The sequence below is a fragment of the Martes martes genome (genome assembly GCF_963455335.1).
Source record: "Martes martes genome assembly, chromosome: 4".
Classification (NCBI taxonomy): Eukaryota; Metazoa; Chordata; class Mammalia; order Carnivora; family Mustelidae; genus Martes; species Martes martes.
Window position 1 is genome coordinate 148769782 of NC_137891.1, and position 21800 is coordinate 148791581.

General features: G+C 43.7%; 1 protein-coding gene across 5 annotated transcripts in view; it reads left to right on the forward strand.

The window, feature by feature from the left end:
- The first annotated feature begins 233 nt into the window (after window positions 1-233).
- YIPF1 (Yip1 domain family member 1) overlaps window positions 234-21800 on the forward strand; it is a 38604-nt gene continuing 17037 nt past the window's right edge. For 2 of the 5 annotated variants that reach the window (XM_080801550.1, XM_080801553.1), the window contains exons 1-8: window positions 242-354; window positions 1085-1164; window positions 6190-6350; window positions 10119-10199; window positions 10441-10528; window positions 16318-16434; window positions 19882-20048; window positions 20400-20582. In XM_080801550.1, the coding sequence (XP_080657676.1) occupies window positions 1134-1164; window positions 6190-6350; window positions 10119-10199; window positions 10441-10528; window positions 16318-16434; window positions 19882-20048; window positions 20400-20582 (828 nt within the window). In that variant the 5' untranslated portion in view covers window positions 242-354; window positions 1085-1133. Of the gene's footprint in view, window positions 711-1084; window positions 1165-6189; window positions 6351-10118; window positions 10200-10440; window positions 10529-16317; window positions 16435-19881; window positions 20049-20399; window positions 20583-21800 lie in introns of all 5 variants that reach the window. The other 3 variants (XM_080801552.1, XM_080801554.1, XM_080801551.1) reach the window with 3 other exon arrangements.

Sequence of the window (21800 nt, forward strand, 5' to 3'; positions counted from 1 at the left end):
TAAACAGGAAGAAGACCCCACACGCTTGAGGATTCTCTGTGCCGCCCACCCCCTTCCCCTGCCCCACAGTTTCCCCACGGGACGTGGCGGCGTCTGTCTCTTTAAGAACCCGAACCTCAGCCTCGACGGAGCGCGGGGGGTGGGGAGGTAAGGGAGGAGTGCGGTTCTGGAGTCCGGGACCACAACGTGTCCTGGTGCTGCGGTCTCTTTAAGGAGGCGGGGCTCTGCCCGGAGGAGGCGGAGAAGTCCCGCCTCCCGGATCTCCGGCTTCCGGCAACTAGGCAGGGCACGAACGTACGTGGAGCAACTGAGTCGGAGCCTTCCCAGGACCCGCTGGACTCCGAGGCCCCCGAGGTGAGGCGGCAGGGTCTGCCGGCCCGCCCGGGACAGAGGGGGCCCGCGATCTCCTGCGCGCCTGGAGAGCTGCGGCCCAGCTCCTCCCCCAAAACACTGCCTCTGCTTCTTGGGCAGCTCTTTCCCAGACCTGCTTGGGGTTCAGTGTGTCCCAGGCTGCAGGGTGGCCCTGACTCCAGCACCTACTAATTGCTCGGCTGTGCACTAAGCGCCCTACACTCGCTGTCTCATTTAATGGCCTCCGACACGTTGTGAGTAGGTACCATTACGAACCCATTTTACAGATGAGAAAACTGAGGCCCCGAGGAGCCCACAATCACACAGCGAGGAGAAGCAGAATCGGGAATCAAACCCAGGTCTGTTTGACCCCAGAGCCTGTGCCCTTAACCACTGGCTAGGCTGAACTGCCTTTGCTCTTCACTGCCCTCATGACCATCTCTCGGACTGTAGCCTCCCCGTCCTCACCCTTACATCTCCAGTCTGTACCTGGTTCTTCAACACTCACAGAGTGAGTGATATTGGATGGAATCTTTGGACCCCCCGGGGTTAGTTTCTTTATGACAGTTTTATAATATCTGATGCTAAATGGTTGTCTTTATACAGGACGTATCACACCCCACTAAAAAAATGAGGCGGGGGAAATCAGTACCATTTCTAACAGTGAAACAAGAATTGTTTGCATATATTTTATTCTGGTATCCTATGAAGTTTGTTTATTTTTCCTTTTTAGATCTCTGCACATTTTCTTCTTACTAATTGGGAGAAGACCCACTGGCTGAATGGCAGCTGTAGATGACTTGCAGTTTGAAGGTACATCAGCTGGGTGCCCACCTTTTATGATCAGTTATTTCCACAGTCACAGGGATGGGTTTTCATTGATAGACTGGCATTTATATTTAAGAAGATTATTTCAAACATCTTGGTAAAACAATGTCGGCCACATCCAGGTCTTTTTATTTGTCTACACCTGCTGTCCTTTTTTTTTTTTGCCAAGTAGCCCTTTAGATTGGTAACATCATTAATTGAACACAGTGATTACAAAAAACGTTTATAGAGTTACTGCTTTAGTTCAACAGACATTTACTGAGCCCCCACTTTGTGCTTCGAACTTACTAGATACAGGAGATATAAAGATAAAAGAGAAGTTTTCTACCCTGCTGGAGTAGATAAAAGTGTAAAAAGGTAATCATGGTGAAAGGTGATCAGGTCATTCCTTCATTGAAATAGTAAATATCTTATGAGTGTGATTAGGAACCAGGCAGTTTTTTTAGTTATCAGGGATAGAAGAGTGAGCAAGACAGTTCACTTCCCTACGTAGCTCTCAATCTAGTGGGGGAGCCGTTAATTTGGTAAATGATCACTTAAATATGTATCCACAAGCTATGAAAGTGCTGAAGGAGCAGTTCATCACTCATAACCTGGAGCCTGACCTAGACTAGGGATGGACAAATGCTTATTTGTCTTGCAAACAGTCGCACAGCACTTAATGTATATTAGGCGCTGTTTTGCCTTACAAATTTTAGCTCATCTGATCTTTATGTTAACTTTAGGAAATAGTTATTTTATTCTCCTTGTCTACCAGCAAGGAAACTGAGGCACAGAAAAATTAAGTAAGCTGCCTAATGGTCACATAATTAGCAGGTGGTGAAGCAGGGCTTGAACCCAGGCAGCCTGGCTTCACAGCCAATGTTATCTGAGGAAGAGATGGGATGTTTAAAGAGAAATACACCTCCATCTTCAACATACATCCAGCATCTAACCACTTCTCATCACCTCTGCCTCTCCTCATGCTCAAGGTCACCATCCCCTCTTGTGTGGATTATAGCCCTTACCTTCCTTCTGGTCTTCCTGCTTTCCTCCCTTGCCTCCTTGCAGTCTGTATTTTGCAGTCAGTAGTCCTTTAAAACTAAGTCAGATCATGTCATTCCTTCAGAACCTTCCAGTGGCTCCCATCTCACTAGGTATGGAAGCCAGAGCCTTTTCTGCGTTAGGAGCCCTCCATGCCCTCTGATCCCCTCTCCTGCTACTCTTGCCCTTTCTCTCTCTGCCCTTCCCACAGGGGCCTGTCACTGTCCCTGCTAGACACCAAGTACACTCTTTCTTTTGTGCCGTTTTTCTGTTTGGGAATTCTTCCAGATAGCCATGGGGCTTGCTCCCTCACTCTGTTCCAATCTCAGTTCATTTGAGAGGCCCTCCTTGGTCATCCTTTCTGAGTACAGTGGGAGAAAGTTCAGCGTAGAGAACAGCATATGCAAAGCCCCTGAGGAGGGAGGAAGTTTGTTTGACTTTTTCCTAAGTAACTGAAGGAAGGCCAATCTGCCAGAGCACAGACGGCCAGGGACACTAGCACAAGGGGAGGTTAGAGATGAGGCCGGAGCCAAATCACAGAGGATGGGTAAATGGTGTTTAGGATTTTGCTCTTTAGAAGAGAACACAGGATGCTGTGGGGGTCGTGAAAGGCTTTCCTGAGGCAGATGGTAGTTCAGGTGAGAAAGTGGAGATCAGGACCCTTCAGGTGGGAGACATTGTGTCAGAAAAGGAACAGAGACCACACAGAGCGTATGCCAGGATATGCCAGCATGTAGAAGCAGAAAATGTTGGTGACGGAAATAAAGAACACACCAGGCTTGCCCTCAAGGAGCTGGGATGGACACGAATAACTCATATGGAGCCTTACATGTGGACAGTGAGAGGTACACACGCTATATTCCAGTCAAACCATGCTACCTGCTGTTTCTCAAACAGGGCACACATTCTCCATCTTCTGGTTCTTGCTCCTCACATGCCTTTTGTGCACGATGCCATCCCTACCCCACCTCTGACTGTCCTTGTGTGGCATCTTCTCTGAGAAGCCTTTCTTAATCCCCTCAAATAGAGGAATTATCATCCTCCTTTTTATTTTTTTAAAAAGATTTTATTTATTTATTTGACAGAGAGAGAGAGTGAGAGAAGGGAAAACAAGCAGGGGAGTGGGAGAGGGAGAAGCAGGCTTCCCGCTGAGCAAGGAGCCTGATGTGGGGCTTGATGTGGGGCTCGATCCCAGGACCCTGGGATCATGACCTGAGCTGAAGGGAGATGCTTAATGACTGAGCCACCCAGGCACCCCATCATCCTCCTTTGAACATCTTTGTCCTTTCTCCATCTCAAGTGACGCTCTCTTCCTCCTTCTGGCATGCCCTTCTCCCCACTGAACTACTGCTTTTTAAATATGAGACAAGTGTATCTTCCTCTGTCTGACTCCCTCAGTTGTGACCATCTTTTTAAATGTTAGTGTTCTGTCCAGTCAACAAATGATAGCTATGACATTATTTATTATTATCTCATATCATCCCCAAAATCTCTCTGTAAGATAGGTGTTATCTACATTTTAGAAACAGAGACTCAGAGATATAGAGGTGTTTGCCCAACGTCATGGAGTGTTAGTCTTAACTTAAACAAAGGACCCTCTCACTCCAGAGCACCGTGCTGCTCTAACATTGCAGACTGAGGTTTGACTAATTGTTACACACCAGCCACCTAATTAATTTTAGTCGTTCTGGTTCTTGCCCTAAAACTGTTTACATAGGTGAAAGATAGTAAGAGTGGGCTTAGTTATCCTAGAGCCCCATCCCCATCTAGTTATCCTAGAACCATTCTCTTCTGTAGAACATACATTGGCATTGAAACAGTTTAAAAAATGTAATGGCTACCTATGAAAAATTAGTTTTGATTTGTTATATTTCCCCATATTTTGAGACAGCACACATAAAAGCAAATTAAAATTTTCAAACATTTTATCTTTAGCAATTGAAAAAGAAGTACACGGTTTTCCTGCTATGGTCTTTATAAAGGATTTAACATTTCAAGTAAAAAAAAAAAAAGGTACCAGGATAACCTAGCTGTATCTTTTGACAGCATTTTTATATAGAACAATTTGAACTGGCATGCAAGCAACTTCTCTTATTGTCACATACCTGTATTCAGAGAAAATTACACCTATTTTACAGAAAAATCCCAGTACATATACTGCAATAAGCTTAAAGCAATGTTAAAAAGACCAGCATGAATGGCACACAAAACTGCTTCTTTATAAATCAACTAGAATTCCTGATCGTAAAGTAGGCACAGAGAGATCCAGTCCTTAGGGCGTTGCTCTCTGGAAGAATAATACCTTTAAGTAATTTTTAAAAACTAGCATCAGGCTGTTGAAGCACTTGACAAAACTGCCAGTTGTAGGATTCGTGCTATGCTAGTAGTTTTATTTTTTAATTTTTAAAAAAGATTTTATTGAATTATGTGAGAGAGCGAGCGAAGGAGCACACGAGCAGGGGAATGAGGGAGAGGGAGAAGCAGACTCCTAGCTGAGCAGGGATCCCAACTGGGGTTCTATCCCAGGACCCCAGTATTGTGACCTCAGCTGAAGGCACAAAGGCACAACCAGCTGAGCCACCCAGGTGCCCCTGTGCTTTGTAGTTTTATAATAATGCCCTGCCGGTATTCTTCCTTAATCCTTCCAGGGTTCAGAGCTGCCTTGAGTTTTATTCAAGAGCAGCTAAATAAAGTTTGTTAGAATACCCAGAGACAGGAAGTCTCCATCATTGCTGGTGGTTATCAATAGTTGAGGTTCTTTTGGAAAGCAAATTTTTTTTTTAAATCTTTTTTAAAGATTTTATTTATTTATTTGACAGACAGAGATCACAAGTAGGCAGAGAGGCAGGCAGAGAGAGAGAGAGGGAAGCAGGCTCCCCGCTGAGCAGAGAGCCCGATGCGGGGCTCGATCCCAGGGATCATGACCTGAGCCTAAGGCAGAGGCCTTAACCCGCTGAGCCACCCAGGCGCCCCTGGAAAGCAATTTATCACTATGGCTTAAGAGCCTTATGAGTGGTTTATACCCTTTGTCCTGGTGATTGCAGTGATCAGTGTTCATAGGTAATAACTCAAGGGCTTTTTCTCTGCAGACAGTTCTTACAGTGTTATTTTTGTAATGAAAAGTTGGAAACACCCCAAATGTCCAACTTAACAGTCTTTCCTACTCTTTCCACCTCCCAGCTGATGGAAGATTTTGTAGTTTTGAACATGATTGTTGTAAAGATTGATATAAAATGAAAAAATCATTTTTTCTATAATCTCTAGTCGACAGAGCAGGATACAAAATTGTTTATATAGTATCACATCCTAGATCAGTACTTGGCACTCTGTAGATGTGCAGTAAATATTTGTTGAATGAATGAATGTTCATCACTGGCATGACTCTATGGATTCACTGTGTAGAGAGAAGGAAACATACCAAAAATTATTAGTGTTTGCCTTTATAGAGCAGGACTGTGAGTGATATTTATTCTGTGATTTCTACTTTCACTTTTGACCCTATGTTTTCCACGGTAATTACTTAGGATTTCTTGGAAAAAATAACTTCCATTAAAATTTTTTGACCTTGAATCAAAGAAGAGAGGTTTAGATTGGGTACTTGCTGTGGGCCAGCCACTCAGCTAAGGACTTGACTTGGGTAAGATTTCTAACTTTCCCCAAATTCTCTGAAGATACTGTTCTCTGAAGATAAGTATTGTTCTCCCCATTGCGTAGATGAGAATACCGAAACTTATAGGCATTGGGTTATTTACTCAAGCTCATTTCGTTAGTAAGTAACTAAGCAAGGACTAAAATCCAGGTCTGACTCCAAATTGTGTTGCCTTTGTAATCCTTTTTCCAAGCTTGATTTCTAGATGAGTTTTTCTTCAGAGCCTTTTGCCATTTGTATCAAGTAGCGTCTATAGCAAAGCGGGGGTTGTTAACAGCTTGCCTTTAAATGAAAAGTCTAGCATTTCCAGTGTGGGTAAGGCCTCTGATTGCTTTCAGAATTCGGTGATGCAGCCACTTCAGCAGCAAACCCAGGTGCCACTACGATACACATCGAGGGTCCTAGTGAGAGCCCGACACACCAACCAGGACTCCCTAGAGGCTCAGGGGGAGAAGAGGACGATGAGTTGCTGGGAAATGATGACTCTGACAAAACTGAGGTTTGAACTTGCCTTTGAAATTGGTTTTTCCTTTTAATGTTTTAAAAGCTTCTTCATGCATTTATTCACTGTCTCCTGTGTGCCACACAGAGTGCCGGGCCGTGACAACCCAAAGATAGATCACATATGTCCTCTGCCTTGGGGTGGGGGTAGGGGGAGAGACAGACAGGCACCCAGGCCATTGTTACCCATGGGAAGTGTGCTGGTGGAGGGGACACTGGGGCTGTGGGAGCAGAGCGAGGGCATTGGGGAGGTAGTGACCCCTAAACTGAGTCTTGGCACCAGCATAGGAGGTGGCCAAGGGAAGAAGGCAGGGAAGGGTGATCTAGGCAAAGCGAACTGTTTTGGCAAAGCCAAAGAGGCAGAGAAGAACATGGCACACACAGCATTTTTCCCATCTTCACTTACATTGGGAGAAAAGTATAGGTGAAGACAGAAAATGAGGCCACATTGGCTCGGCACGGACCCAATCGAATGAGTGGGAATTGTATTCTGAAAGCTATCAGGAACTACTGAAAGATTTTAGATGATATGGCCAGCTAAATTTAAAGATAAGGATACTGTGGCCTTTTTAGGTATAAATTGGAAGGAGATGGACTGGAGGCCAGAAGGCCAGGTAGGCGACCCTGGAGGTGGTCTAGGCTAGAAGTGGTGAAGCCAGAACTAGAGTTGGAACACAGGTGGTTTGGGGGGTGGGGTCAATAGGACTTGGTGGGAAAAGGGGTGAGGGAGAGAGAGGGTTCTAGGAAGACCTCTAGGTTTCTATATCTGGTTGGACGGTAAATATTAGGGGGTTGGTTTTGATCACAAAGATTTATTTCTGTGTGTACTATTGGTGTGTTCTGGAAAGTAGTGTTTCTATTAATATTTTAAAGATTTTATTTATTTATTTATTTGTCAGAGAGAGAGAGAGAAGGCTCAAGCAGGCAGAGTGGTAGAGAAAGGCAGAGAGAAAAGCAGGCTCCCTGATGAGCAAGGAGCCTGATGTGGGACTCAATCCCAGGACCCTGGGATGATGACCTGAGCCGAAGGCAGCGGCTTAACCAGCTGAGCCACCCAGGCATCCCTCTATTAATATTTTATAAATGCAGTCATGACTGTAATACCCTAGAGGAGTACCCTGTTTATAGCATGGAGTCCAGAGGCTTATTAAATAGTTTAGCTCTTGGGTGCCAGGTGGTCTTTCTGGAACTCCATGAAATATCAAAATAAGTATTGAAGTTTATGCTAAATTAAATATCCTTATATACTAGATACTGTGGCAAGATCTTAAGCCTAGGAGGGGTACCTGGGTGGCTCAGTGGGTTATTCCTCTGACTTTGGCTCAGGTCATGATCTCAGGGTCCTGGGATCGAGCCCCATATCGGGCTCTCTGCTCAGCAGGGAGCCTGCTTCCCCCTCTCTCTTTGCCTGCCTCTCTGCCCACTTGTGACCTCTGTCTGTCAAATAAATAAAATCTTTAAAAAAAAAAAAAAAAGATCTTAGGCCTAGGAGCCTAACTTTGAATCCTGGCCCAGCCAGTAGTAATAGCTATGTGGTCTTGGGTAAGGTACTTGAACTTCCCTACAACTGGGTTTCCTCATCTGAAATATAAGAAAATAGCAATGTTGACTATTGTCATCATTATCATTACAATAGCTGGTATTCATTCTGTGTTTAATAGCTGCCAGACACCATTTAAAGTTCCTTATTGGATCATCTTATTGAATCCTCAAAACAACTCGTATACCAGGAACTATTCTTATCTTCATTTTACAAAGGGGAATCCTGAGGCACAAAGTTTAAATAACTTGCCTCTGTATACACAATTAATTTGAGTCCTCCAGAGAAATAGAACCAATACATTGTATATTTATAGAGAAATAGGTTTATTTATTTATTTTAATTTTTTAAAAAATATTTTTATTTATTTGAGAGAGAGAGAGCATGAGAAGTAGGAGAGGCAGAGGGAGAAGCAGACTCCCCACTGAGGAGGGAGCCCAACGCAGGGCTCAATCCCAGGACCCTGAGATCATGACCTGAACCAAAGGCAGATGCTTAACTGACCAGGCACCCCCATATTTATTTTAATATTTGAAAAATATTTATTTATTTCACGTGAGTGCACAAGTGAGGGGAAGGGCAGAGGGAGAGAATCCTCAAGTAGACTCCCGACCCGGGGCTTGATCTTACAACCCATGAGATCATGATCTGAGCCAAAATCAAGAGTTGGACCCTCAACTGATTGAGCCAGCCAGGTATCCTGAAAGAGGTTTGTTTTTAAAAAATTGGTTCATGTGATTGTGGATGCTTGGTACATCCAAAATCTGATAAAAGTAGCTCGTAGGCTGAGATTCAGGAAGGAGTTGGAGTTTGAGTCCAAAGACATTCTGCGTAGATCCAGGAAGAGCTGGTATAGCAGAGGAAGTCCAAAGGCAGTCTGCTGGAGAAGTGCCTCTTGCTCAGAGAGGTCCCCCTTTTGTTCTGTTCAGGCCTGCTCCTGATTGCTATGGCCTCCCCACATTGTGGAGGGCAATCTGCTTTACTCCAAAAGTCTACCAATTTAAATGTAAACCTTATCCAAACACACCATCACAGAAACATCCAGAATAATGTCTGACCAAATATCTGGGTGCTTTGGCTTAGCAAGGTGACACATAAAATTAACCATCACACTGAGCAACAGCAGGCATCAAAAGTTTGAGAAATGTGTAAGGGGAAAGAAATCTTAAAACTGAAACATTCTATCCATTATCTTAATTCGTCTAGGAATTGGGAAGATGTTACCAATAGTCTATGATAGATACTGAATTCCTTGTCCTAACTTATAGAACATGTGGAATTCAATATCTTGATCAATACTAGATCAGTCAATACTAGAGTTCAAAAGAAACTTCAGTTTCCTTTGTTTCAGCTTCCCTCCCAAGATATAAATGCCATCTGTGGTATGTCAGAAAGACAGCACTTGAATACCTCCAGAAGCAGGCTGTTCGTTACCATGGAAAGCGGCCACTGCCATTATTGGGCAACTTAAATTATGAAAAAATTGTCCTTTTAATGAACAAAAAATACCTACCTGGAGCACCTTCCCTTGTCATGCAGAACTCCTCATAGGCCATCTGTGCCATGTGCTGTATGACTCCTCATGAAAGACCTGAAGTGGCAAGGGGCCTTCATTCTGCCGTCGAATAGGTGCTGTTGGGACTGATGTGCCCTCATGTGCCTCTTCTAAATTGGAATTTTGTGGGTTTTTTTTTTAATGTTCTTTTTTCGTTTTTTTTAGGTTCTTTTGTGTGTGTGTGTGTTTGTTATCAGAGGAGTATATTTTAAGTTTTTAGTATGTGAGAGTAATTCAGTAGATAGATTTTTTGAGAATTCAGGTAGTGATAGTGTAAGAATCTTGAGGAGGTTTGTACATGTTCGTGTGTATCTATGTGTATATATGTTACTGTACCTGATACAGATTATATAGAACTGAGCAAGTCCTTCCTATAATCTTGTAAGGGGGAGCTTGTTCACGGTGCTTTTTCGGGAGAACAGAGTCTAGTGATTTGACAAGTCTCTCCCTGGTGGACGGACCAGGAATTGAAACCTTTCGGTGTGACTTCAAAAACGGACGCTTGTTTTCTATCAGGCTGAGCTGGGCACGGCTGTTGCAAAGTTGATGAATGCCGAAGAGCTCCGTCTTCCATGCGTCTTGATTTTCCATTAGATCAGCTCCTAGTGTCTATGTAGCTGATATAAGGAAATTACTTCTGTGTTCATTACATTTTATTTTACCTCTGACAGTTACTTGCTGGACAGAAGAAAAGCTCCCCCTTCTGGACATTTGAATACTATCAAACGTTCTTTGACGTAGACACTTACCAGGTTTGTAAACCAGTTTTACCTTTCTTTTCACTGGTAGTAGAAACTTTTGTCTTTTATGGTTGAACAGTCACATGACGTGAAAGCTTTTGTATCCTGAATATGGTCTTACAAAAGTAAAGGTTGGCATTTGAAAATACTCTTATTGTAAGAGCTGTAATAATAGTGTTTCAGTTTTGCAGTATTTGAATTTTTTAAACTTTAAAGAAGTCTTCAGTAGACTTACTGCTGTGTAATTTTCCAGGTCTTTGACAGGATAAAAGGGTCTCTTTTGCCAATACCGGGGAAAAACTTCGTGCGGCTGTATATCCGCAGCAATCCTGATCTTTATGGTACGTATAGCATCATTTTGATTCTTTACCATGTACCAGTTGAATCCAGGTGAGCCCGTGGGTTGCCTGAAAAGTTGGAAAAGGGTACTGTTGGCGGGGCATGGGACATTTTATTCAGCTCTTCTAACAATCTTTGCAAAACATTTTGGGGGAAACGCAATTCTGTGTTACTGGAATGCCGTGATGACAAGTAATTAGTATGTGTTTTCAAAGTCTTCAAATGACACTACAAACTTGAGACGAATTAAGTCACTCTAAAAAGAGACTGTTGATTTTAACTCCAAAGGATTTGATGGTGGGGAGAAGTGTGGGGAAGGAACTCTCGCACTTACTCATTCGCGTGCCGAGTCCCAGCTGTCGCTCCGATGAGCTGGCTCCCCATGGGACTCAGCCAGTGGCACTGGAAGTCTGTAAGAGCAGCGGGCGGGGGGATGACTGTCAGCCCTGACCTCCCTGCTGTCTGAAGGAAGGTGGGAGGCCCCACCCAGTGCTCCTGAGGGCAAGGACTCCCACAACCGTGGCCTTCTGTGTTTGAAAGAAGAGAAGAGAGCCAATGGCTCTGGGTGCTTTCTGTGTGCGGGTTCTCTGCACAAGACTGTGTGCATGGTCACCTTTAGTTCTCTGGGGGTAGATGTCATTATCCTCATTTCTCAAACGAGGAAGCCGAAGCTCGATGAGGCTCAGGAAAATGTATGCTCAGTCCTAAATAAGTATTAAAGTAATATGTTGCATATTTTGTACGTACGTTGATTATAAGAGGAGAAGGAATTCATGAGCATCTATTGTGTGCCAATGACTGCATTCACTGTTTAGTCCTTTCAACAAGACTCTAGATCAAGTGTGATTATCTCTCTTTTCCCTGTGAGGAAACCAAACTAAAAAAGTCAAACTAGAACTAGCTCAGTGTTCCATAAAGCCCATCTTTATTCTTTTCGCTTGATGATTTTAAGCTACAGAACCTTTTCATCACCTGGCATGGATGTCTAGTCTTTGGAGCCAGTGAAAGGGGAATGGCTGCCGGGGAGGCTGAGGAGAGGTGCCTCCCAGCTGGCTCCTCTCTCTGGTAGCACCAGCAGCCCCAGCCAGATGTCGGTGCCACGCCTGGAGCACCAGGGGGCACCGCGCACACATCCTGCCTTGGCCCATCTCTCTCGTCTAAGTGTTGTCAAGGTGGTCTCTCTCCAGCTCTCTCATTCATTCTTCTAGCCTGAGATCTTGAGAGACGGGCCGTGTGTCTGAGTGATCCATGCCATCAGCACCGGCACAGAGGAGGCACGCCAACAATTTTTGAAGACCCTGTTTTGTGCTACAGACCGAGGATTCAAAGATGCAGTCATAGTCTCCACTCCCAAGGAGAGAGAAACAAGAGAACGAACACCTGTTGAGCCAAGTGCCAAGAGCTCAGCCCCGTGTTACTGTTTCACAGTTTTATTTCCCCCACTCTGGGGTAGCCTTGTCTTACAAAAGAGAAAATGGAAATTTGGGGGGCAGAGCTCGCCCACAGTCACAGACTTAGCCATGAAAATGACACTAGCAAACTGTGTGTCCCTGTCATTGGGGGAGAACCTGGGTTAACTCACTTCATCCTCATGACCACCTGAATGTTATGAGGCAGTTACTCTTATTATCCCATTGTATGGATGAGGAGGAGGACACTGAGTCACGCAGAGGTCAAGTATCATGCCTAAGATCATGTAGCTGGTGAGTAGCTGAGCTCGATTTTCAGATCAGCACCATAGCTCTTAACTGATACCCCTCTCCACTCTGGTATGCTGCCTCTCATGGCAAAGTCAGGATTTGAACCCAAAGCTTACTTCCTTCACAACACTATTAGCCTCATGGGCTCATAGACATGGTTAAGAAAAAGGAGGTACCATATAGGTAAAGAGCTTGATAGAAGAGAAGATTGGGCCTTGGCAGGGAAGTGGAGGCAGTGGTCTGGAAAAAGGTGACAGAAGCATCACTCTGTAGAATTGGAGGGAGAGATTGGTGACTTTGACTGCATGTAAACTAAAATATAAACTTTCTACACCACAAAATAAACCATAAGCAAAGTAAAAATTAAAAAAAAAAAGATAAATAAGCGACAGACCAGAGGTAATATTTGCAATTCTCATAAGCAACAAAGGATGAAAAGCAGGAATATGTTTAGAACTTCTACCAGTTACGAGAATAAAACCAGTTATAAGTTCTGGGGGAAAATGAGCAATTCACAGAAAAGGAAACCCAGATGGCCCACAAAAACATGCAAAGATGCTGAGTCCCACCTGTAATCAGGGAAATAAAAACAAAACAAAATATTATATTGTGCTCATCATTTTAGCTAGCATGTCCAAATGGGCTTGTCTTCATTCATTCAGTTAATTCAGCAAATATTGAGCACTTCACTATTCTAGGCACCAGAGACAGAGCAGTGAGGAAAACAGACAAAAATCCTTGTTTTGAGGCAGTTTAGAATCTACTGAGCTTAGCAATAAATACGTAAGAAAAGTCAGATAATATACGCTAGTGGTGGGGTGCCTGGGTGGCTCAGTGGTTTAAGGCTCTGCCTTCGGCTCAGGTCATGGTCTCAGGGTCCTGGGATCGAGCCCCGAATCGGGCTCTCTGCTCAGCAGGGAGCCTGCTTCCCCCTTTCTCTCTGCCTGCCTCTCTGCCTACTTTTGATCTCTCTCTCTCTCCGTCAAATAAATAAATAAAATCTTTTAAAAAAATATACTGGTGATAAAGGCCAAGGTGAAAAATTTAAAGGACAGAAAGTTTGGGTGGGTGGGGGGATTTGAAATTCAAAAAAAAAAAAATTTAAGAGGTGAATTTACTGTAAAGGCCTGGAGGAATCAGCAGCAAGCCACATAGATACTTAAGGGGAAGGCATCTGAAGCCGCGGGTGCAGTAAGCACAAAGTCCCTGAGGCAGACAGTTGGCTCAGTATGCTGAGAGAACAGCAGAGACTAGTGTGACTGGGCAGGAGGAAGAAGGGGACCTAGTAGATGAGGTCAGAGAGGCAGAGTGCAGGGGTAAGTTATGTAGAATCTTGGCAACAAAGAGGACTTCAGCTTTTTCATGAGTGCAAAGCCACTGGAGGGTTTGAGCACAGGAATGACGTACTCTTAAGTCAGAGCATCAGAAACGTTAATACCGAGAGTTGTCAAGAATGTGCACAGCAGTGGAAACTTCTGTGTGTCTGGTGGGGATGTAAGCGGTATGCAAATGGGAGCCATTGGAAGATGCTCATACCCTACCACTTAGCAGTTCCACTCCTAGATGTGTGGTCCTAGAGAAACTCACAAATACAAAAGAAGACATAGAAGAATATGACTGCAGCAGCAATGCTTACAAGAGCAAATACTCAGAAGCAACTGCATATTCATCATCAGGAGAAGAGACGTGAATTGCGGTGTGTTCATACACAGAATCTGCAGTTTTTAAGAATGAATGAGATCGACACGCATCAATGTGGCTAAATCTCAGAACAAAAGATAAATGAAAAAAAGTACGTTGTAGAAGGATGTGAGAAGTTTGACCCCGTTAGAAAGACTTGAAAAAGTAGCATGACAGGTACACTGGGGTTTGTTTTATCATTCTTTGTACTTTCCTGGATGTTAGAAATATTTTATAATATAAAAATGCATAATACAAACTAAATTAAGGCTCCCTCCCACCCTGCCCCATAATAAGAGTAGGAATTTGGCAGGAGAGAGGAAGAGAGAAGGCGTATGAAGCAACCTGGCAGTTCCTGGGATGCATGGGCGGTTGTGTGCCTCTGGAATCCGAGCTGCCTATGTGCCCGCAGGCACAGGACACAGTAACTGTGTCTGCTGTGCATCATGGTGTCCCCAGCACCCAGGCCCGGGTCTAGAGGACAGTGGGTTCTAACAAGTAACGGCCAATAGGATATGATGCTCTCTGCTTTCTAGTGATAGAAAGTATAATACTTGGGCCACTTGTGGTCTCGGCCCATTGACAACACAGGGTCAGTTTTGTTCATTTGTTCAACAGAGCTTTGGGTTTTTTTTTTTTTTTTTTTAAAGATTTTATTTATTTGCCAGAGAGAGAGAGAGAGTACACACAAGCAGGCCGAGAGGCAGGCAGAGGCAGCGAGAGAAGCAGGTTCCCTGGCGAGCAAGGAGCCTGATACGGGACTCGATCCCAGGATCCTGGGATCATGACCTGAGCCGAAGGCAGCGGCTTAACCAACTGAGCCACCCAGGCGTCCCTGGGTGGGGGGGTTAATTGCTGAATTGTAGGAGGTGTTTTGGTCTTGTTTGTTTGTTGCCTCTTTTGTATGGTCAGTACACAGAATAATACAGTGAACAAGATTTAGTCCCATAGCACAGAGCGTGCAGGCTAGCGAGTCAGCAGCAATTAGTGGAAAGCCACTGTTGGTGAGTCTTGGAGCATCTCAGTTGGTTGCTTGTGCTCCCTTTCCCACTGTCAAGAACCAGCCTGGCTTGGAGAAGCGCTAACCTGTTTCTGCCAGGCATCTCCCACAGCACAGTAATTTTCTGAATTTCGTGATATGTCAAGGCGCCTGTAGTTATTCCCAAAGGTGTCCCAAAACATTGGTGAAATTAGAAAATTAAATTCCTAAAATTTATTAGCAATCTCTCGATTTAAAAATTCTGTTTGGGGGCACCTGGGTGGCTTAGTGGGTTGGAGCCTCTGCCTTCGGCTCAGGTCATGATCCCAGAGTCCTGGGATCGAGTCCCGCATCGGGCTCTCTGCTTGGCAGGGAGTCTGCTTCCTTCTCTTTCTGTCTCTGCCTGCCTCTCTGCCTACTTGTGATCTCTGTCTATCAAATAAATAAATAAATTTTTTAAAAAAAATTTCTGTTTGTTCTACATAGAACTTTTTCTAGATAGGGAGAAACAAGGGTGGCATTCATGAAATCAAGTGAAATGGTGAAAAGGATTTGCAAAGCACGGTGTGAGTTGATTTTTATGAATAGCTATGGTAGAATCTCTAGATATTAAAGCGAAAATAGTACAGAGCAAGATATATATGTACATATATACATACACATACATATATATATATATGCATGTATGTTATCATTTATATAAACACACACCACGTATGCATTTGTCTATAGGTATGTAGAAATCTCTGGCAGGATTTGCCAGAAACGGGTTATGGCGGCAAGCTCTGGGGAGGAGAAATGCACAGAGCGAGGGAACAGAGAGAGAGGGAAGGAAGTTTATTTTTCTCTAGATTCCCTTTGTACCTTTTGAACACTGACCTATGTGCATGTATTACTCTTTCATTAGAAAAACAGAGCCCTAAACACACATTACTTGCACACACACACCCATGATAAACTGGTAGATTAAATTAACTCTTCCCTAAAGTGTTCTGCTCGTCCTATTCTTCCATTTAGATTGCAGAAGGACCTGCCTGATTTATTTTTCTCTGGCATTAATTAACATTTGGCACTTAGATAAGGGAAGTAACCTTTGCTTCCTGCCCCAATGGTGAAGATTTAACAAACGTCCATGATTTTTTGGACGATCCTCTAATGAAAGAAGCTATAAACAAATTAGTGTCTTTGTTCACCTAATTGTGGAAGGTGTTTTGGCCTTTTCATTCAGTCTCCCGTCTTCAATGCACCTAATTGCTGAGTTGTATGTTTGACCTTTTAAAAAAGAAGATTCCCATTAAATGAGTATTGATTGCATCTAAAATTCATTTTCCCTTGCTTACATGAATAGGGAGAGGGAGATAAGAAATTACTCTGTAAGTGTCCAGAAGCAGGGCTTCATTTCCTTGACTGAATTTTCTGGTTTTCTCTGCAGGCCCCTTTTGGATCTGTGCCACACTGGTCTTTGCCATAGCAATTAGTGGGAATCTTTCCAACTTCTTAATCCATCTGGGAGAGAAGACATACCATTATGTGCCCGAATTCCGAAAAGGTTGGTGAATAGCTTGACTCATTTGGAAGGCTTTCAGTTTGTAACCATGAGTTCCTTTTAGTGAGCCCTTGGGCCCCTGTCTCTAGGTGCTGCAGCCCCGGCTTTTTGTCTTTAAGGATTCAAACATACTTATCATCTCAGAATTACCACCCATCTATATAAATCTACATAATCTTTTATTTTATTGTGGTAAAACACGCATACCGTAACATTGACCATTTTAATTCTTTTAACGTATACCATTCAGTGGCCTTGAGTACATGCACGATATTGTGAATCCACATTTCTTTTGGGAAGCTGGAAGGCAAGGCCGAGTAGCAGTTGGAATTTATCCAAAGAAAAATGTGCAAAGTAAGTAAAAAGCAGTGTGCATGAAAGTCTCCATTGTAGCATTATTTGTATTATCCAGATGTTGGAAACAATAGGGGTATTGTTTTTTAAGTCGCAGTAACGCAACTGGCTGGGTCGGTAGCCCCTAATCATGAAGCACTTAGAACAATGTGGGACACTGATAATCCCAAATTATGCCTGTGCTGTTGGCAACATTGTTACAGAGACGTCTGCAAATGGTCAGAGGGTCTCACGGGGAGAACATAGAAAGGAGTTTGTCCTAGTGATGGGCTTGTGGATGACATTGTTTTAAAACTTCCTTTCTTGTGGCAATATTGGATTATTACACAAAGAAAGCAACGAACAGTTTTTTAGAGACTTGCAGAGGACAGCCACCCCCCAGTGAGGAAGTTTGGCTTTGTAGGAGATTGAGTATGTCACTTCCTCTGCCCTCTCCTTCCCTCCCCCTGCCCCTCTGCCGGCCTGCTGTCCTGTTGAGAAGCTCTAGATAGATGAGGCTAAGAGCACAGTCTCCAGAACCAGGTCACAGGTTTCAGGTTCCAGTTCCACCACTCATTAGCTTCTACGGGTTGGGCAAATTAGCTCATTGCTGTTGGCCTCAGATGCCTTATGAGTGCAATGGGAATAATAATACCTATATTGGGCTGTTGTAAGAATGAAGAATTGATGTGTGTAAAGAGATTGGAATAATGCCTTACACAAAAAAGAGTTCCTGCACATGCACACATATGTGTGTGTAGGGAGATACGTAGTTACCTCTGTGTGCGTGTTATGTCTCCCCATGTATCTGTGTGTGTGTGTCCCCATGTCCCCTTCCTTGTACCCTCCTGGCCTGTTTACATGGAGTCAGACTTGGATTCAGTTGCCTTTGTCAAATGACTCTGGTTTAACTCAATAAATGTTATTCATGAGATATAGACCCTGCCTTCAAGTTGTACAGAGGTTAAATAAAGAAAGATGGATAAATGAATATTGCTGTTAAGTGGGATGTATTAAATTCTGTATCAGGGGTATGTGTAGGTATAGTAACAGAGAAGGAGTAATGGCCCTCCCTGCCTGAGGGTCTGGATGCTCAGGAAGGTTTTTATCTTTTCTTATACTCCTTGGCTGGGAGTCATGATAGGAATGTACCAGTAAGATAGTCATTGACTCTATCAATAAACATTTTTCCATTTTTTGGAAGATTTATTTATTTATGAGAGAGAAAGAGAGTGGGGGGAGGGGCAGGGGAGAGAATCTTCCAGCAGACTCCCCGCTGAGCGCAGAGCCTTACATGGGGCTCAGTCCCATGACCCACGAGTTCACGACCTGAGCCAAAACCAAGAGTCAGATGCCCAACTGACTGAGCCACCCAGGCTCCCCTAAACATTTTTCCATTTTATGTAAAGAGTATTTACATAAATACTTTACATACTTTATAGAGTACTTTAAAGTACTTTATAGAATACTTTAAAGAGTATTTACATAAATATACAAAGTCAGATCTTTCTTCCACCACTTGTTAATTATTTGACCTTGACCAAACCACTTAGCTTCTTTGATCCTGTTTCCTTATCTCTAAAATGAAGATGTACATTATGTGAAATAATGTATTTACGTATCAGTTAATAATATAAAAGGCTAATTCTTTTTTTTTAAAGGCTAATTCTTGACTGAGCATTTATTACTTATCAGTGTTCCAAATATATTTGTTTTAACTCATTTAACTCTAGTAATCTTGTATGATAGTATACTGTGTTTATTCCCATTTTACAAATGAGGAAGTTAAGGCAGGAAAGTTAAGTAATTCACTTACTCGGGAGTTACTTAGGGACGCCTGGGTGGCTCAGTTGGTTAAGCCACTGCCTTCGGCTCAGGTCATGATCCCAGGGTCCTGGGATCGAGTCCCACATCGGGCTCCTTGCTCAGCAGGCAGCCTGCTTCTCTCACTGCCTCTGGCTGCCTCTCTGCCTGCTTGTGTGTACTCTCTCTCTGACAAATAAATAAATAAAATCTTTAAAAAAAAAAAAAAGTTACTTAGCTACAAGTGGCAGAGTTAGGGTTAGAACCCCGTGGAGTCCGCAAGTGGAATCTCTGCCCTTGACTATTATACAGTGTTGCCTCTCAGTCTCTCAGTAATGTACTTAGTGGAATGCCTGACACCTAGTGGATGGCTGTAGGCATAGAGGCAATTTTCTTCCTCTTCCTTTAATCAAAAAGAAATTTTTAAAAAAGGGCAGTATATCAGGAGAATTACATTTGGCTTAATGAGGGAGTTCCCAATGTGAAAAAAAACTCCCCTGGGAGGTAAAAATGTTTTGGCCAATCATATGTCTTAACTAGAGTCTGACTACAATTACTTGGGGTGCCTTTGTGCTTGCTAAGAGCGTAAAGTGCGTCACCTACTGCTTTTCCTGTAGGAAGGGCTGATGCCACGAGCTTAGCCACGCTTACTGGTCCTCCACTCCAGAAGAGGGAAAGCGAAGCCTCTGGAGCATGGTGCTCCTGGAGGAAGAGGAGGAAGGGACAGCAAAATACTGAACGTTGCTGTTCTGAGAAGCTGCTAGCTGGCATTTCCAGCACAGAAAGCGAAAGTGAGGAACTTTTTGAGTAACGATGTTCACCGAGTTCCTCGGTGAACTGAAACTCCCTACTTCAGGGACAGAAGGCACTCTGAATAGCATGCAGAGCCAGTTAATCTGTACCCAGATTTTAATAAATTTGCTCGAGAAATCAGCATCAGCTCTTGTGATACTAGGAAAGAGGGTGTGTTCTTCTAAGGGCATAGCTGGCTTCCCTTTGTTCGAAATGCTTGATATGTTTCAACACTTGTAGTGAGGCCCTCTGAAGTCTTTCAGTTGCATAATGTAGTTGTTTAATACTTCAGCTGTTATTAAACAAATTATAAAAGCCACGTGAGAGACCACTGGTCATCACCATAAAGATGGTGCTGAAGATTCGTCAGTCAGGACTGTCCTCGGGTAACTGCTCTAAGACACGACCCCACGATCCAGCGAAGCAGGTGGACATGCTAGGAAATAAGGTGGGAGATGTGCTCTGATAGTAGTTAAAGGCATGATTACACGGGGCTTACCACCTCTGTCCTGTCCTCCTCAGTGTCCATAGCAGCCACCATCATCTATGCCTATGCCTGGCTGGTTCCTCTCGCACTCTGGGGTTTCCTCATGTGGAGAAATAGCAAAGTTATGAACATCGTTTCCTATTCGTTTTTGGAGATTGTGTGCGTCTATGGATATTCGCTCTTCATTTATATCCCCACAGCAGTAAGTACCACACTTCTGCGTGACGCCCTGGGCTTGTGGAAAATTCAGCAAGCGACATCATTTCTAGCCCCACATCGATGGGCACCTGAAAAATATCCTTTGAATTTAGGAAGTCAGCAGGAAGGGGGATAGGGAGCCAAGTGCCTTTGCTGGACCTCAGGCCCTTCAATCTGAAAGCATTCACCTCAGTCTATGTGCTGGGATGTTTCTCCAGGCTGGGACAGAGAGGCCGGAGTGGCAGGGGGTGCCTGCCTGCTGATGGGGGACTTTATAAACACAGATGCCTGGAATGAACACATGCGTCTCCCAAATGCCTCCAGTAAAGCCCTCCTCTCCCTCCTTTTCTCTCAGGTACTGTGGATCATCCCCCAGAAGGCTGTTCGGTGGATTCTAGTCATGATTGCCCTGGGGATCTCAGGCTCTGTCTTGGCAATGACGTTCTGGCCAGCTGTTCGTGAGGATAACCGGCGCATCGCCTTGGCCACAATTGTGACAATTGTGTTCCTTCACACGCTACTTTCTGTGGGCTGCTTGGTAATGGTCTCATTCCTGTGATTTTCCTGTGTGCTTTAGATAGAAATGCTGAAAGACCTCAAGCTGTTATTCACAACGATTCCTTTGAAACCAGCTCCATAAAATTAACATTGTTTTAAATAGACTTCCTAAATGAGAAGTGGTAAATTTAGGAGAATTTGATGGTATTCTCTGGCTTTACCTAATTTCTGGAATTTGGTTACGATTCAGAGTCTGGCCAGAGGAAGTGGAGGTAGCTGAGTGTCTCTAATAGGTTGGGGTGCGGGGATGGGGGCGAGCTTGGCCTTTGGATGTCTTTGCTGGTTTTCTGCTCATACCTAGAAAGAGTTTTGAAATTTAAAATTTCATAGGTGGAAAACATGAAGATGGAGTCAAACTAGGAAAGGGGAGATATTTTTTAAAGTGACTAATATTTAAAAGAGTCTTAGAGTTCATGTATTTGGGTGTCTTTTTAGGGAGAGCATGTCCTTTTGAGTCACACCGGCGCAGAGCAGAGACTGGCTCTGTCACTCACTGGCTGTGTGAGGTTGGCCATGGCACCTAACTTCTCTGAATCTGAACGTCTTAATCTGTAACATGGACATAGTATTTCCTGCCCCATAGAGTTGTTCTGAGGATAAAATAAAATAGTACATATAAAATATTTAATGTAGAACTTGTCCCATAAATGCCCGTAAATTAGGACCCTTTCCCTTGATCCTAAGGGGACATGATTTTCTATTTTCTGTGCACATTATACACAAAAATTGTAGTCCATGGCCTTAACAAGGCATGACGCAGGTTTTGAAAGAACTCTGAGTCCAAAAATGTTAAGGTCACCGATGAAGGAAAGGATGTGCCCACGGGAGGACATCCACATCACGGATGTCCAGACCCTTGGTTAGGTTTTACAGTTGTGGGAGTAAATATTTCTCTGGCACCATCTGATCTATAATATTTTTGTGTAGACAGCCTGGGTCGTGCATAAGATCCCGATACTTGATCATTGAACCAGTCTCATAAAAAGGGCAGGGTTCTGAGACACAGAGCCGGTTTACATATATTTTCCACGTGTCTGGACTTTAAATTCTCGAGACCTCTGGAAGACTGTTGTTTTGACTCATGGCAGAGTGACACCGTTAATTTCTGGCACTTGGAGCCCCTGGGCCGACCCCTTGTAATACTGCTGCAACCCTCCTTGACCATTCTGTCTGCTGAGGAAGAATTTCCTTTCTCACT